The sequence below is a fragment of the Babylonia areolata genome, chromosome 1, assembly GCF_041734735.1.
Source record: "Babylonia areolata isolate BAREFJ2019XMU chromosome 1, ASM4173473v1, whole genome shotgun sequence".
Lineage (NCBI taxonomy): Eukaryota > Metazoa > Mollusca > Gastropoda > Neogastropoda > Buccinidae > Babylonia > Babylonia areolata.
This window is the reverse complement of record NC_134876.1, coordinates 24,775,547-24,788,990: the sequence shown is the minus strand read 5'-3', so window position 1 is coordinate 24,788,990 and position 13,444 is coordinate 24,775,547. Positions and strand designations below refer to the sequence as shown.

The 13,444-nt window shown below is 42.5% G+C and overlaps 1 protein-coding gene across 3 annotated transcripts in view; it reads right to left on the bottom strand.

Annotated features, from left to right (window-relative positions):
• Window positions 1–13,444, bottom strand: part of LOC143280995 (uncharacterized) — a 55,066-nt gene that overhangs the window by 21,253 nt on the left and 20,369 nt on the right. For all 3 annotated transcript variants that reach the window (XM_076585862.1, XM_076585872.1, XM_076585852.1), the window contains 8 exons: window positions 12,623–12,691; window positions 11,095–11,265; window positions 9,590–9,776; window positions 8,143–8,298; window positions 7,094–7,247; window positions 4,451–4,526; window positions 3,165–3,281; window positions 670–825 (listed from right to left, as the gene is read on the bottom strand). In XM_076585862.1, the coding sequence (XP_076441977.1) occupies window positions 670–825; window positions 3,165–3,281; window positions 4,451–4,526; window positions 7,094–7,247; window positions 8,143–8,298; window positions 9,590–9,776; window positions 11,095–11,265; window positions 12,623–12,691 (1,086 nt within the window). The remainder of the gene's footprint in view (window positions 1–669; window positions 826–3,164; window positions 3,282–4,450; window positions 4,527–7,093; window positions 7,248–8,142; window positions 8,299–9,589; window positions 9,777–11,094; window positions 11,266–12,622; window positions 12,692–13,444) is intronic.

Below are 13,444 nucleotides of genomic sequence, written 5' to 3'. Positions count from 1 at the left end.
ACCACAGAATACAGATATCAATTCATCAGTCAATCCAGCGATCAATCCATCAATCAATCAGTTAATTTGTCAATCAATCAGTTAATCAATTAGTCTATATGTCAGTCCATCAGTCCATCCATCAGTTAATCTGTCAATCAATCCAAAAGTTAATATGTTAATTCATAAAGTCAAGTTAATCTGATAATTCATCAGTCAATCTATCAGTTAACCCATCAATGTATTCAGTCAATACATAATCTATCAGTCAATCAATGAGTCAATATATCAATCAATCCATCAACCAATTAGTCAGTCCATGAGTCAGTCTATCAGTTCTTATATGAGTCAATCTACCTGTTCAGCCGTAAGTCAATCTGTAAATCCATAAATCAGTCCACCAGTCTATCCATCAATAAAGCTGTCTGTCAAGGAGTGGATGAATAAATCAGTTTACATGTGCACTGCTTCATAATGTAACAAAACGTAAGGTGCACCACAAACCTAATAATAATACATTTAGTTTATGCCTAGTTGAATGATTTTGCTCCCACCACAACTACACAGATCAAAATTTAATGACACATTCTTGACAACATGCAACTGCCTGCTTGCAGAAACTGGAAACGAAAACAACAGCAGAAGACAGAATGTTAGAAAGTGACAAGTCTGGCAAGAAGAGGCACTCACTGAGAGGCCTTTGGTGATGTTGGGGTTGACCCTGAGGACATGGGTGGCCAGGAAGGTGAACCACTGGGCCATGTCTTTGATGCAGAACTCTGGCACCACCGACAGTGCCTTCTGCTGGGCCTTCTGCACCTCCTCCACACTCCTCCCACTCTGCTTCTGCACACACGTCAGTCAGAAGCATAATGACCCATCATCAAGAAGAAGGTTTCCTTTCTCTGAATCAAAAGTTGAATTTGCTTGTACATTTTAGTGGTTTCACGCTGTCAGTGGGTTTTTCTACAGAATTTTGCCAGGGACATGGATTTTGCTGCCATGCTGTGTTTTTTGTTTTTTTTGTTTTTTTTTGCACTAAGTTCATGCTATACATGGGACATCGGTTTATTGTCTCATCTGAAAGACTAGCACCCAGACCACCGTTCAAGGTATAGTGGAGGGAAAGAACATTCTGGCAGGAGTGGGATTCAATCTGTGTGCTCTGATTCTCTTGCTTCCTAGGCAGACGTGTTACAACTAGGCCACCAATCAGTGTGTAACTAGACCAAAATGAATAAATAAACAAATACCTGATAGGAAAAAAAAAAAAAAAAATGGAATGAAATGAAATGAAAAAAACTGAATGATGTTTTCCATAATTCACTGAATTTTCATTCTTCACAGGAGGAAGGTGGCAGAGTGGTTAAGACACTTATCTACCAATACATTTTCCATGTGGGTCTGGGTTCAAATTCAAAATCCAATCTCACCCTCCCTCGACTGGAGTGTCTAGTCATTCAGATGAGATATAACAAGGTCTGGTGTGCAGCACAATATAAAAAAAAAAGAACCCATGGCAACAAAAGTGTTGTCCTCTGGCAAAATTCTGTAGAAGAAATCGACTCTTGACAGGTACACAAATATATAAGCTGTACTCCAGGCCTGGCTAGCGTGTTGGAAATGTGGTGTAGTGCAGATGGATTTGTCTGAACGCAGTGATGCTTCCTCAATAAATTGAAACTGAAACTCTTCATGAATGCACATCATTTTCACTCTGATCTTATGACAAACATTTAAAGGAAAATTAAAAGAAAAGAGAAAATAAAAACAGTCATAACTCATATGAGGTATGTTCAAAAAGTATCCGACCTTAATTTTTCATGCGTAAACAAATGAAGCTAGGGAGGCGTGGTTTGGTGCATGTATGTAGGTGACCCTGATGTGAATTTTTTCGACAGCAGACCGCCAATGAGTGAGGAAGTTTAAGTAAGCGCCGTTAGATTTTCGTTTTTTGACAAAATGGCTGAAAAACTTGAACAATGCTACTGCATCAAATTTTGTGTCAAGCTTGGTGATTCCCGAGTGGAAACGATCCGCAACATTCAACAGGCCTTCAGGGACGAAGCAATGGGCACCACACAGATAAAGGAATGGTACAACCGCTTCAAAGATGGCCGTACATCAGTGGAGAGTGAAGCACGTTCTGGTAGGCCCTCAACATCCCGAAATGAAATCGTCATTGACCAATTGAGGACCCTGGTGATGCACACCTGTGCTTGGTCAGGCTCCCTACTCTCCCGACATGGCTCTGGGTGACTTCTTACTGTACCCACAGCTGAAAATGCCCCTGAAAGGGACCAGATTTCAGTCCAGAGAAGACATCATGCACAATGCGACGAACCAGCTGCACACCATCCCAAAAGAGGCGTTCCAGCTCTGCTTCCGACAGTGGCAGAACTGTTGGGAGAAGTGTCTGGCAACCCAAGGAGACTACTTTGAAGATTAGTTTAAGTTTGTTGTATCTAGATACAAGTAGTTTTTATGAACAAAAGGTCGGATACTTTTTGAACACGCTTCGTACATACACATATATACACAAACTGGAAAAAAGAAAAAAATGCAATGGATCACCTACACACACACAAAAAAAGATTAAATAGATCATCTACTCACAAAAAGAGCTGAAATGTTCATAGTCAATAGTTAATTTTTATATAAAAAAATAAAATAAAATAACATTAACACATACCCATTATGACCCACCGTAACATTTCCCCTTGTCGTTTTCCATACATACAGGTTATAACATTTGATATAACAAACATGTTCCCATTATGACCCTCCCTGGGCTTCCCCTGTCATTTTCCAGACAAAATACAGCTTTTTAACATCTGATTTCACAACCAACATGTTTTCATTATGACTCCCTGTTAAATTTCCCATGGTCACTTTCCATACAAAATACAGGTTGACAACATTTGATATAACATACATGCTCCCATTATGACCGCCATAAGGCTTCCCCTAGTCGTTCCACACAAAATACAGCTTCATAACATTTGATTTAACAACCAACATGTCCCCATGAGGTGTCCCTTTAGTCGTTTTCCATACAACATACTGGTTTATAACATTCCTATTCAGCATTAAAAGTGGACGGGTCACAGTGTATCCTTGCACTACATTATTCTTCTCCAACAGGCAGAGGTGAAAGGTTCCAGTGGACGGGTGGTTGTCCTCACCTCTGTCATGTTGTTCACCGTCTTCAGCAGCAGGGTGGCCTGACTGATGTAGAACGTGGTGATGCTGTACACCAGGTCCGGGTCCATCAGACTCGTCTCCCACGCCACACTCACCAGCTGTTGACAGATACACACTGACTGACACACTCACCAGCTGTTGACAGATACACACTGACTGACACACTCACCAGCTGTTGACAGATACACACTGACTGACACACTCACCAGTTGTTGACAGATACACACTGATTGACACACTCACCAGCTGTTGACAGGTACACACTGACAGACACATTCACCAGCTGTTGACAGGTACATACTGACACATTCAACAGCTGTTGACAGATACTAATTGACACTTTCACCAGCTGTTGACAGATACACACTGACACTCACCAGCTGTTGACAGATACACACTGACTGACACACTCACCAGCTGTTGACAGGTACACACTGACACATTCACTAGCTGTTGACATATACACACTAATTGACACTTTCACCAGCTGTTGACAGATACACACTGATTGACACATTCACCAGCTGTTGACAGGTTCACTCACTGACATATTCACCAGCTGTTGACAGATACACACTGACACATTCACCAGCTGTTGACAGGTACACACTAACTGACATATTCACCAGCTGTTGACAGGTACACTGACACATTCACCAGCTGTTGACAGATACACACTAACTGACATATTCACTAGCTGTTGACAGGTACACTGACACATTCACCAGCTGTTGACAGATACACACTAACTGACATATTCACTAGCTGTTGACAGGTACACTGACACATTCACCAGCTGTTGACAGATACACACTAACTGACATATTCACCAGCTGTTGACAGGTACACTGACACATTCACCAGCTGTTGACAGATACACACTAACTGACATATTCACCAGCTGTTGACAGGTACACACTCACTGGCACACTATTATATATTATATCATATCATATCATATTATATAATCACAGCTGTTTAACTAAATTCCTGTTGTATTTGTAATTCATGATGCATTCTTAATTTGTGTTTGTACATTTTCATGTGCTACCTCCCCCCCACACTTTCATCGGGATTCACCCCATCACCCATCGGGGCATCCCTTCCACATTCCTTGTGACCCTGGAATACTTGGGAATGTGATAAAAACATTCTGATATAAGTAATGCACACACTGACTGACACACACACTGACACACATACACACTCACTGACACACACACACACACACATGCACACTCACACACAGACCCACACAAGCACATACCACATGCTGATTGTGCACTTCTTGCTCCTTGGCCTTGTTTACGTCTTTCAGCTGTTCCGTCTGGCTGCTGAAGTGACTGCAACAGTGCAATGCACACATCAACAAATGGCAATTAATAGACACTGCGGCTAGCACACTTCTCTCTATAGTGGTACCTCTAACATGGGGAGGGGAGGTGGCTGATTTTTAACACTGAAAAGAAAAGTTTACAGCCACTAACCCAAAGTGCATGTTTAAATACTGAAACAAAGTAAGCCAAAAGAAAAACCAAAACAAAACAAACAAAAAAAAAAGCCGCTGAGGAAGAAGTTAGCATCACAGACAAACTGGGAGGACACAGGTTCGAACCACACCAGAGGTGAGGCTTTTCGGCCCAGTTGCTGGCTCCTATCTAGAGATGAGTGTGATTTGGGCTCAAATGGGAAGACTGGGACCATGAAGTTGATGGTCGTCCACTTCATGGACGCATCGCTGGGAGTGGTGCTCAAATTTCCTGACTGACACTGCAAGTGTCTGTATCTCTCATGCCTGGATGATAACAGGATGTAACATAAGAGCACAGCCTTGACAAGTAGTCCTAAACCTTAATGGACCTACTACACAGCATCATCATCATCACCATCATTATCATCAAAATAGAGAAGACAAAATGTCTCAAATTCTGGGGCACCAAGACCCCTCTCTGTGCCACCATGCTCTTGTCACAATGACCAACAATTCCAGGACTGGTGTCTCCAGATTTTGACTCATGCAGAACAAACGCTTTCTTACTCCCTCCCACAAGCAGCTAGCTCACCAATACACTAGTGAACATGGGCGGTGCACCCCATAAACAGGACACGCAAAACAACACACGAAAAAGAAAACAAAAATTTAAAAACGTACCAGTACAGTTGTACACAATTTGATTTTGAAATCTGGGCAACACTGAATTCTTTTATAACAATTATGTGATGGTGCACCAGAAGCTCTCTAAATGAACTTCATAAGAATACAGGATTCAAGAACGCAGTTTCTGTAAGCAATTTGTCACCATGACTCTCACTGTCATTGTTTTCACATAATACTTTGTAATTTTGTGTCTCTTTAATATAGAATCTTGGTTCATATTTGATTTACCAAACTTTCTGTACAGTCTGTACAAAATACATGTCAATGTGATCACATTTACTTTGGTTCCTTTGACATGTCTGCATAAGTTCTGTGTGTACTTGCCTTGTACTGGGCACAGCTTAAAAAGCCAGGCTTGGTGTCCTTCCCATGGTTTTTGCACTTTCACATTTAATGCATTTTGTTTCTTTGAAAAAACATTGTTTAAAGCAACCTACCTGTGCATCTTGTTATGGACCTACCTGTGCATCTGATGGAACTACCTGTGCATCTTGTGAACCTACCTGTGCATCAGTGGAGTGATGGCACAGAGGTAACGCGTCCACCTAAAAAAGCGAGATTCTGAGCGCACTGGTTCGAATTACGGTAAAGTTGCCAATATTTTCTCCCCCTCCACTAGACCTTGAATGATGGTCTGGACGCTAGTCATTCGGATGAGACGATAAACCGAGGTCCTGTGTGCAACATGCACTTACCGCATGTAAACAAACCCACGGCAACAAAAGGGTTGTCCCTGGCAAAATTCTGTAGAAAAATCCACTTTGATAGGAAAAACAAATAAAATTGCACGCAGGAAAAAATACAAAAAAAAGGGTGGCGCTCTCATTATAGCCACACGCTCTCCCTGAGGAGAGCAGCCCGAATTTCACACAGAGAAATCTGTTGTGACAAAAAAAAGAAATAGTCTTGTTGTGGACCTACCTGTGCATCTTGTTGTGGACCTACTTGTGCATATTGTTGTGGACCTACCTGTTCATCTTGTTGTGGACCTACCTGTGCATCTTGTTGTGGACCTACTTGTGCATCTTGTTGTGGACCTACCTGTTCATCTTGTTGTGGACCTACTTGTGCATCTTGTTGTGGACCTACCTGTTCATCTTGTTGTGGACCTACTTGTGCATCTTGTTGTGGACCTACCTGTTCATCTTGTTGTGGACCTACTTGTGCATCTTGCTATGAACCTACCTGTGCATCTTGTTGTGGACCTACCTGTGCATCTTGCTATGAACCTACCTGTGCATACTGTTGTGGACCTACCTGTGCATTCTGTGAACCTACCTGTGCATCTTCTTGTAGACCTACCTGTGCATCTTGTGGACCTACCTGTTCATCTTGTGAACCTACCTGTTCATCTTGTTGTGGACCTACCTGTGCATCTTGTGAACTTACCTGTGCATATTGTTGTGGACCTACCTGTTCATCTTGTTGTGGACCTACCTGTGTATCTTGTTGTGGACCTACCTGTGCATTTTGTGGACCTATCTGTGCATCTTGTGAACCTACCTGTTCATCTTGTTGTGGACCTACCTGTGCATCTTGTGAACTTACCTGTGCATATTGTTGTGGACCTACCTGTGCATTTTGTGAACCTACCTGTTCATCTTGTTGTGAACCTACCTGTGTATCTTGTTGTGGACCTACCTGTGCATTTTGTGGACCTACCTGTGCCTCTTGTGAACCTACCTGTTCGTCTTGTTGTGGACCTACCTGTGCATCTTGTGAACTTACCTGTGCATATTGTTGTGGATCTACCTGTGCATCTTGTTGAAGTGTTTGATGGCTGGGACGATGGTGACGGAGAGGGCGCGCTGTGTCAGGTGGAAGCACTCCGTGATGAAGGTGTGCTGGCCCTGCAGTGATGCCGGCAACACTCCTGGCCTCCCTCCCTGGCCCCCTTTCTTCCCCACTGAAACGTCCAACACACTGTACAAGTGTCATGTCTTCTTGTTTGCTGCATTTCTTCTGGTTAGATTTTGTGATTTTTTAAAAATAGAGATTACTGGGAGTCAAAGGGTTAAAAGGGTTAATAGATCTCTCTCTCTCTCTCTCTCTCTCTCTCTCTATATATATATATATATATCAGTGGCACTTGGTGGGTAAAAGGTGGAGATTTTTCCAATCCCCCTGGTCAACATATGTGCAGACCTGCTAGTGCCTGAACCCCCTTTGTGTGTATACACACACAAAAGACATCCTGTAATCCATGTCAGCGTTCGGTGGGTTATGGAAACAAGAACATACCCAGCATGCACACCCCCGAAAGCAGAGTATGGCTGGTGGGGTAAATAAACAAAACGGTCATACACGTAAAATGTTAAATGTTACAAGTTTGTCTGCGTGTGTATGTGTGCATGCCTGAAATCTGAATGAATGACACAGGAAACGAATGATGAGTGCCCAGTGGCAGCTGTCAGTTGGCTCTACCCAGGAAGGTGCTTAGAGCTTGGTCTCTGACCGAGGATAGTTAAGTATCCACAGCAATCAATCAATCATTTTACCCCCTATTTTTAATTCACATTTATTTTTGCGTGACTGTCTAGCCTCATTTTCAATACAGCTAAATTCAGCCCAATGACAATATTTCATACCATTAAAAAAAAAAAAACATTTTTCTTTTTAAATCGAAAATTCTGCAGAAAATATTATTTTCTAAGGCCCCCACCACCCCTGAAAAAGTCTGCAAAGGATCCACGGGTGCTGTGGACGACAACTGAGCACAAAGGAAACAAACAAACAAACAAACATACAACAGCAAAAAAACCAAAACAAAACAAAATAAAAAAACCCAAAAAAACACTGACCAATCTGTCCCCCGGCCAGACAGGGCTGGAAGTCGTAGGCAAGGCGACAGGCGGGGGAGGCGGAGTATCCCAGGTCCACCCTCTCCAGCTTCTCCACGCTCTGACCAATGGGCAGGTACAGCTCCAGCAACACAGCACACACATTCACCATGAACCCTGCACACACACACACAAACAGTTCACCATGAACCCTGCACACGCAAACAGTTCACCATGAACCCTGCACACACACACACACACAAATAGTTCACCATGAACCCTGCACACACAGACAGTTCACCATGAACCCTGCACACACAGGCAAACAGTTCATCATGAACCCTGCACACACAAACAGTTCATCATGAACTCTGCACACACCAGCAAGCAGTTTCCACAAGAAGGCATCACTACATTTGGACAAATCCATATACCCTACACCACATCTGGTATGCAAGATGCCTGACCAGCAAACATAACCCGACATGCTTAGCAGGGCCTCGAGTGTGTGCATATTAACTATATGGAGTGTATGCATAAAAATTATATATCTTTTGTGTATCAGAGTGGATTTCTTCTACAGAATTTTGCCACACAACAACTATTTGCCAAGGGTTCTTTTTCATTGAGCCAGGTGCATGCTGCACAAGGGACCTTGGGTTTATCGTCTTACCTGAATGACAAGACGCTCAGTTTAATTTTCCAATCACATTTGGGAAAAAGGGCGAGACAAGAGATTCTTCTTCTTCTTCTTCTTCTTTGTTCGTGGGCTGCAACTCCCATGTTCACTCATATGCACACGAGTGGGCTTTTACGTGTATGACCGTTTTTACCCTGCCATGTAGGCAGCCACACTCCGTTTTCGGGGGGCAAGAGATTCAAACCCAGACCCTCATGGACACTGTACTGGCAGACCAGCGTCTTGATGAATCTGCCACCCTCCTCCTGCCACACACACACACACACAAATTGTGTGTGTGGGGGGAGGGAGGGGCAGTGTGTGTGGGAGGGGTGGTGTGTGTGGGGTGGGGGGCGTGGGGGTGAAGGTGGGTGTTGTTGGAAGTTGGTTTGGCTGTGGTGTGGGTGTGGTGTGTCGATGGGTGGGTTGGGTGAGTGCTTTGTCACCGACAGTCTTAATTACAGTGCCCTATGGTGCTGATTTGTATCTTTACATTTGTATCTTCATAATATTTGTAAAAGCTGTTGTTGACTTTTACAGTTATGGTCCCCATGTTGTTTACTTGTCTATGTTGTAATAATGCACCTGACCAAATTTCTCCAGTTGAAGATAATAAAGTTATTCTTATCTTATCTTATTTTTGTAACCATTTTTTCCCCCCATGTTGATGCTGATTGTTAGCATATGCTAAGAAGTAGAGCGCATTATAAATGCCCATTATCGTTTTGTTTTGTTTTTCGTCGTCGTCGTCATCTTCTTATCATCATAACAAGCAAAGTGAGCACACACCATCGGAGCAGACAGGCTGCACGTCACTGTTATCCTGCAGGACAGACGATGTGCGCAGTTCGTTCAGACTGACCAGCGTGGCCAGCCATGACAGCACCACGTCCCGTGTCGCCTTGTTGTTCACCACACGACGCAGAATCGAGAACACCAGCTGCTGCAGCCGTCTGGTGCCCTTCTGGATCATCACCTGTCAACACAAAATCAAACAGAGATAATGAAACAGTAAAAAAAAAAATAATAATAACAACAACAAAATTCTAATGAATAATTTCTTTTATCTTTAAACCTCTCAAACACAAACATATCTGTATGCTGTCATGTTAATTTTTGCTGCAGCAGTAGGTGCTATTCTGGATCATTTTTTTATCAAAAGAAAATAAAATAACAATAATAATAATAGTAAAAATAACAATAACAAAAAAACGTGGGTTTTTTTTTTAACCATCCACACACAAACATTAACGTGCACTATGCTGTAAAGTTTGGTGACCATTTCCCCCTTTTCCATGTTGACTGTCCTTGTGCTGAGCAGGAGGAGCACATTATAAATACCCCCTTCATTATTTATCATCATTACATTTATACCCGTCATTATTTATTACAGGATGAATCCGATCCACAGAAATTTATTCATAACATCTGTGGAGAAGACCCCACCCCCCCACTGCCAGGGTTCTCAAAGATGTGACCAAACATTCATACTTTTTTCTTCAAACCCTTTACCGCATCAGACAGAAAAATGTCCATACCAAAGAAAAAGCCATACTGAATTTTTTTTTTTTTTTTAATCTGCCTCCTACACTGTTTATGACAGAGACTGGCTGATATCCTGGTACCAGTGTTCTATTTCCATCATTTATGGTTTGTTGGTTTTAAAAAATGCACTCAGCACAACTGTATTGAGCTGAATAGTACTGGTCAATGGTTTCAATGAAAATTCCCAGACTTTTCCTGACCCTGAAGAGCAAAACATAATTATCTTTTCCATGACTTTTCCAACCCTGGAAATCATTCTCACATTTCCCCAAGACTTTTCCAGACTTCTGTGACCCAGTGTGAACCCTGACCCCCTCATCGCCCATCACTGTGACACACATCCATCACACAGACCACATGACAGGCACAACAGCCAAGTGGTTAAACTTAAAGCTTTGGACTTGCAATCTGAGTGTCCCAGGTTCAAATCCGGTCAAGGCACCTGGTGGGTAAAGGGTGGAGATTTTTCCAATCTCTCGAGTCAACAGATGCACAGACCTGTCATTGCCTGAACCTTCTCTGTGTGTATACATATGCAGAAGATCAAATACACACATTCAGATCCCGTAATCCATGTCATGTGGGTTATGGAAACAAGAACATACCTGGTATGCACCTCCCCGAAAACAGAGTATGACTGCCTATACGGCAGGGGTGAAAACAGCCAAACACGCAAAAGCCCACTCATGCACTTGTGGAGTCGCAGCCCACGAATGAAGAAGACACAGACCACATGGCGCGCCCCTCACCTGTGCAGTGCTGATGTCATCACGGCTGAGATCAGGAAAGGTACGCATGCTGCGGAAAGGTTCCAGGGCTGCCTGGGGCGGCTGGTACTTCTGGCGCCCCGTGATGCTGCCTGGTATGGTGCTGACCTTCAGCAGTTCTGACAGTGCTGCCTGGTCCTGGAAGTAGTTGCCCTGCCACAGAAACAATTCCAATGCAGATCTGGCCTAGTGGTAAAGCGTCTGCTTAGTCAGCTAGAGAATCTGAGTGCACTGGTTCGAATCCCACAGTCGCCAGTATTTTCTCCCTCCTCCACTACACCTTGAGTGGTGGTCTGGATGTTAATCATTTGGATGAGACATTAAACTGAGGTCCCATGCAGTATGCACTTAAAGCATGTGAAAGAACCAAAATTAGCAGAAGGGTTGTCCCTGGCAAAATTCTGTAGAAAAATCCACTTCGATAGGAAAACAGAAAAAAATTCAAACAAATGGGTGGCGCTCTCAGTGTCGCAACACACTCTCCCTGGGGAGAGCAGCCCAAATTTCACACAGAAAAATCTGTTGTGACAAAAAGAGTAATACAATTCCAGTGAACAGCACAGACTGACAGGCAGCAACAGCGACAGAGCTGTTTTTTTCAGAAGAGGGTCGAAATAACAAGGTATGTATGTATGACAGTTTGTCATGTCTGACTATTACCATCAGAACAGAAGAGGAGGCAACTGCTGTCCCAACTATCTGGGCCAGGACTGGATTACAGCAGAGAATGTCTTGCCCAGGATACATCCCCACTTTCTCGGCCAAGAGGGTTTTAGGACGGTCATACAAGGTACATGACTGGAAACTAGATGCAAGTTTTCTTTCCCTGGGATGGGGATTCAGGGGTTGGGGGAAGAGGATTCAATGAGTGTATGAGACGAATGGGTGATGGGGTGCAACAGCCCATTGGTTAAAGTGTTCGCTTTTCAATCTGAGTGTCCTGGGTTTGAATCCCAGTCACGGCACCAGGCGCATGAACAGTGAGGATTTTTTCTGATCTCCCAGGTCAACAGATACGTAGACCTGCCATAGTGCCTGTATGTGCCCATTGTTTTATGTATGGAGAAGATCAAATGCACAAGTTAAAGATCCCGAATTTCATTTCAGTGTTCCATGCGTAAGGAAAACAAGAACACATCCAGCATGCACACCCTTGTAGGATTATGGCTGCCTACATGGAACAGTAAAAATGTTCATATGCCTAAAAAGCCAACTGGTACATACAAGTGAACATGGCAGTTGCAGCCCATAAACACAGAAATGTGTGCAACCAATTCGTCTACTTGTAAAAGGCCGTATGCTTGCAACAAAAAGAACTAATACTTCAATGTTCATAGTCTATGTGAAATACTTAGAAGTGGTACTTTCATGTTCAGACTCAGTGTCAGTCCAACATGCCATAACTGAGACATATCGATATCCTTATGTGATCATGCTACCATATTTGACAAAAAACAACAACAAACAAAACAAAACAAAAATCAATGTCAGAGTGTGGTAAAAATCATACCAGACTATGTTTGACAGCATTTTCCGTTTCCATGGCAAGAACCTTAGCAAGGCAGTCCACAAAGTGTGTCTGAAACAGAGAAAACATAACACGGCTGTCAAAATATTCACTTCACAAAATAAAATCATGACAAATAAACGAAAGAATAATAAAACAACAACAAAGAGAAATAATGACAGCAACAGCATATCAGTAATAACAACACAGGGGTTCCTGACAAGTTAAAAATCTTGGGGAGATCCGGGGACTCTTTTACCACAAATCTTGGGGGTCTGGGCTTCCTTCACTGCGTCATTCCAATGCTGCACATTCTTATCAAATCTGCATTGCTACACATATATAAAGGCAGACATGCCTTCTTGTCTTAGTCATCAAGGGCCAAGGAGGAGTGAAAGGAAATTATTCTTCTTCATTACAGACATTCCGAGCACCATACTGATGGTCCCATATTGGATTCTTACTCTTTTTTTTTTTTGTGCATGTTCAAAACATCTCAGGGATCTGTATAGTTGATATGCTGTGCATTCTTTTTGTTTTCAACATGTCATGGACACATATTTATATGCTACATGTACCAGAAGCCCTAATAACAACAAAAAAATGACTGAACCATCCTAAAATTCTTTTGTTTGGTTTTAAACCATTTGAATTCAAACTTATGCTGTATTTCACTTCATTATATCAAATGCAATGGCTGAGTGAGAGAAGAGTCACATCTGTAAAATATATCAAGAAATTCTCTGTCTGTTTCTCTGTATTTCTCTCACCTTTCAAACATTATTCAAGTCATTATGAATTACAAATTCATTTTTTTTTTTTCCT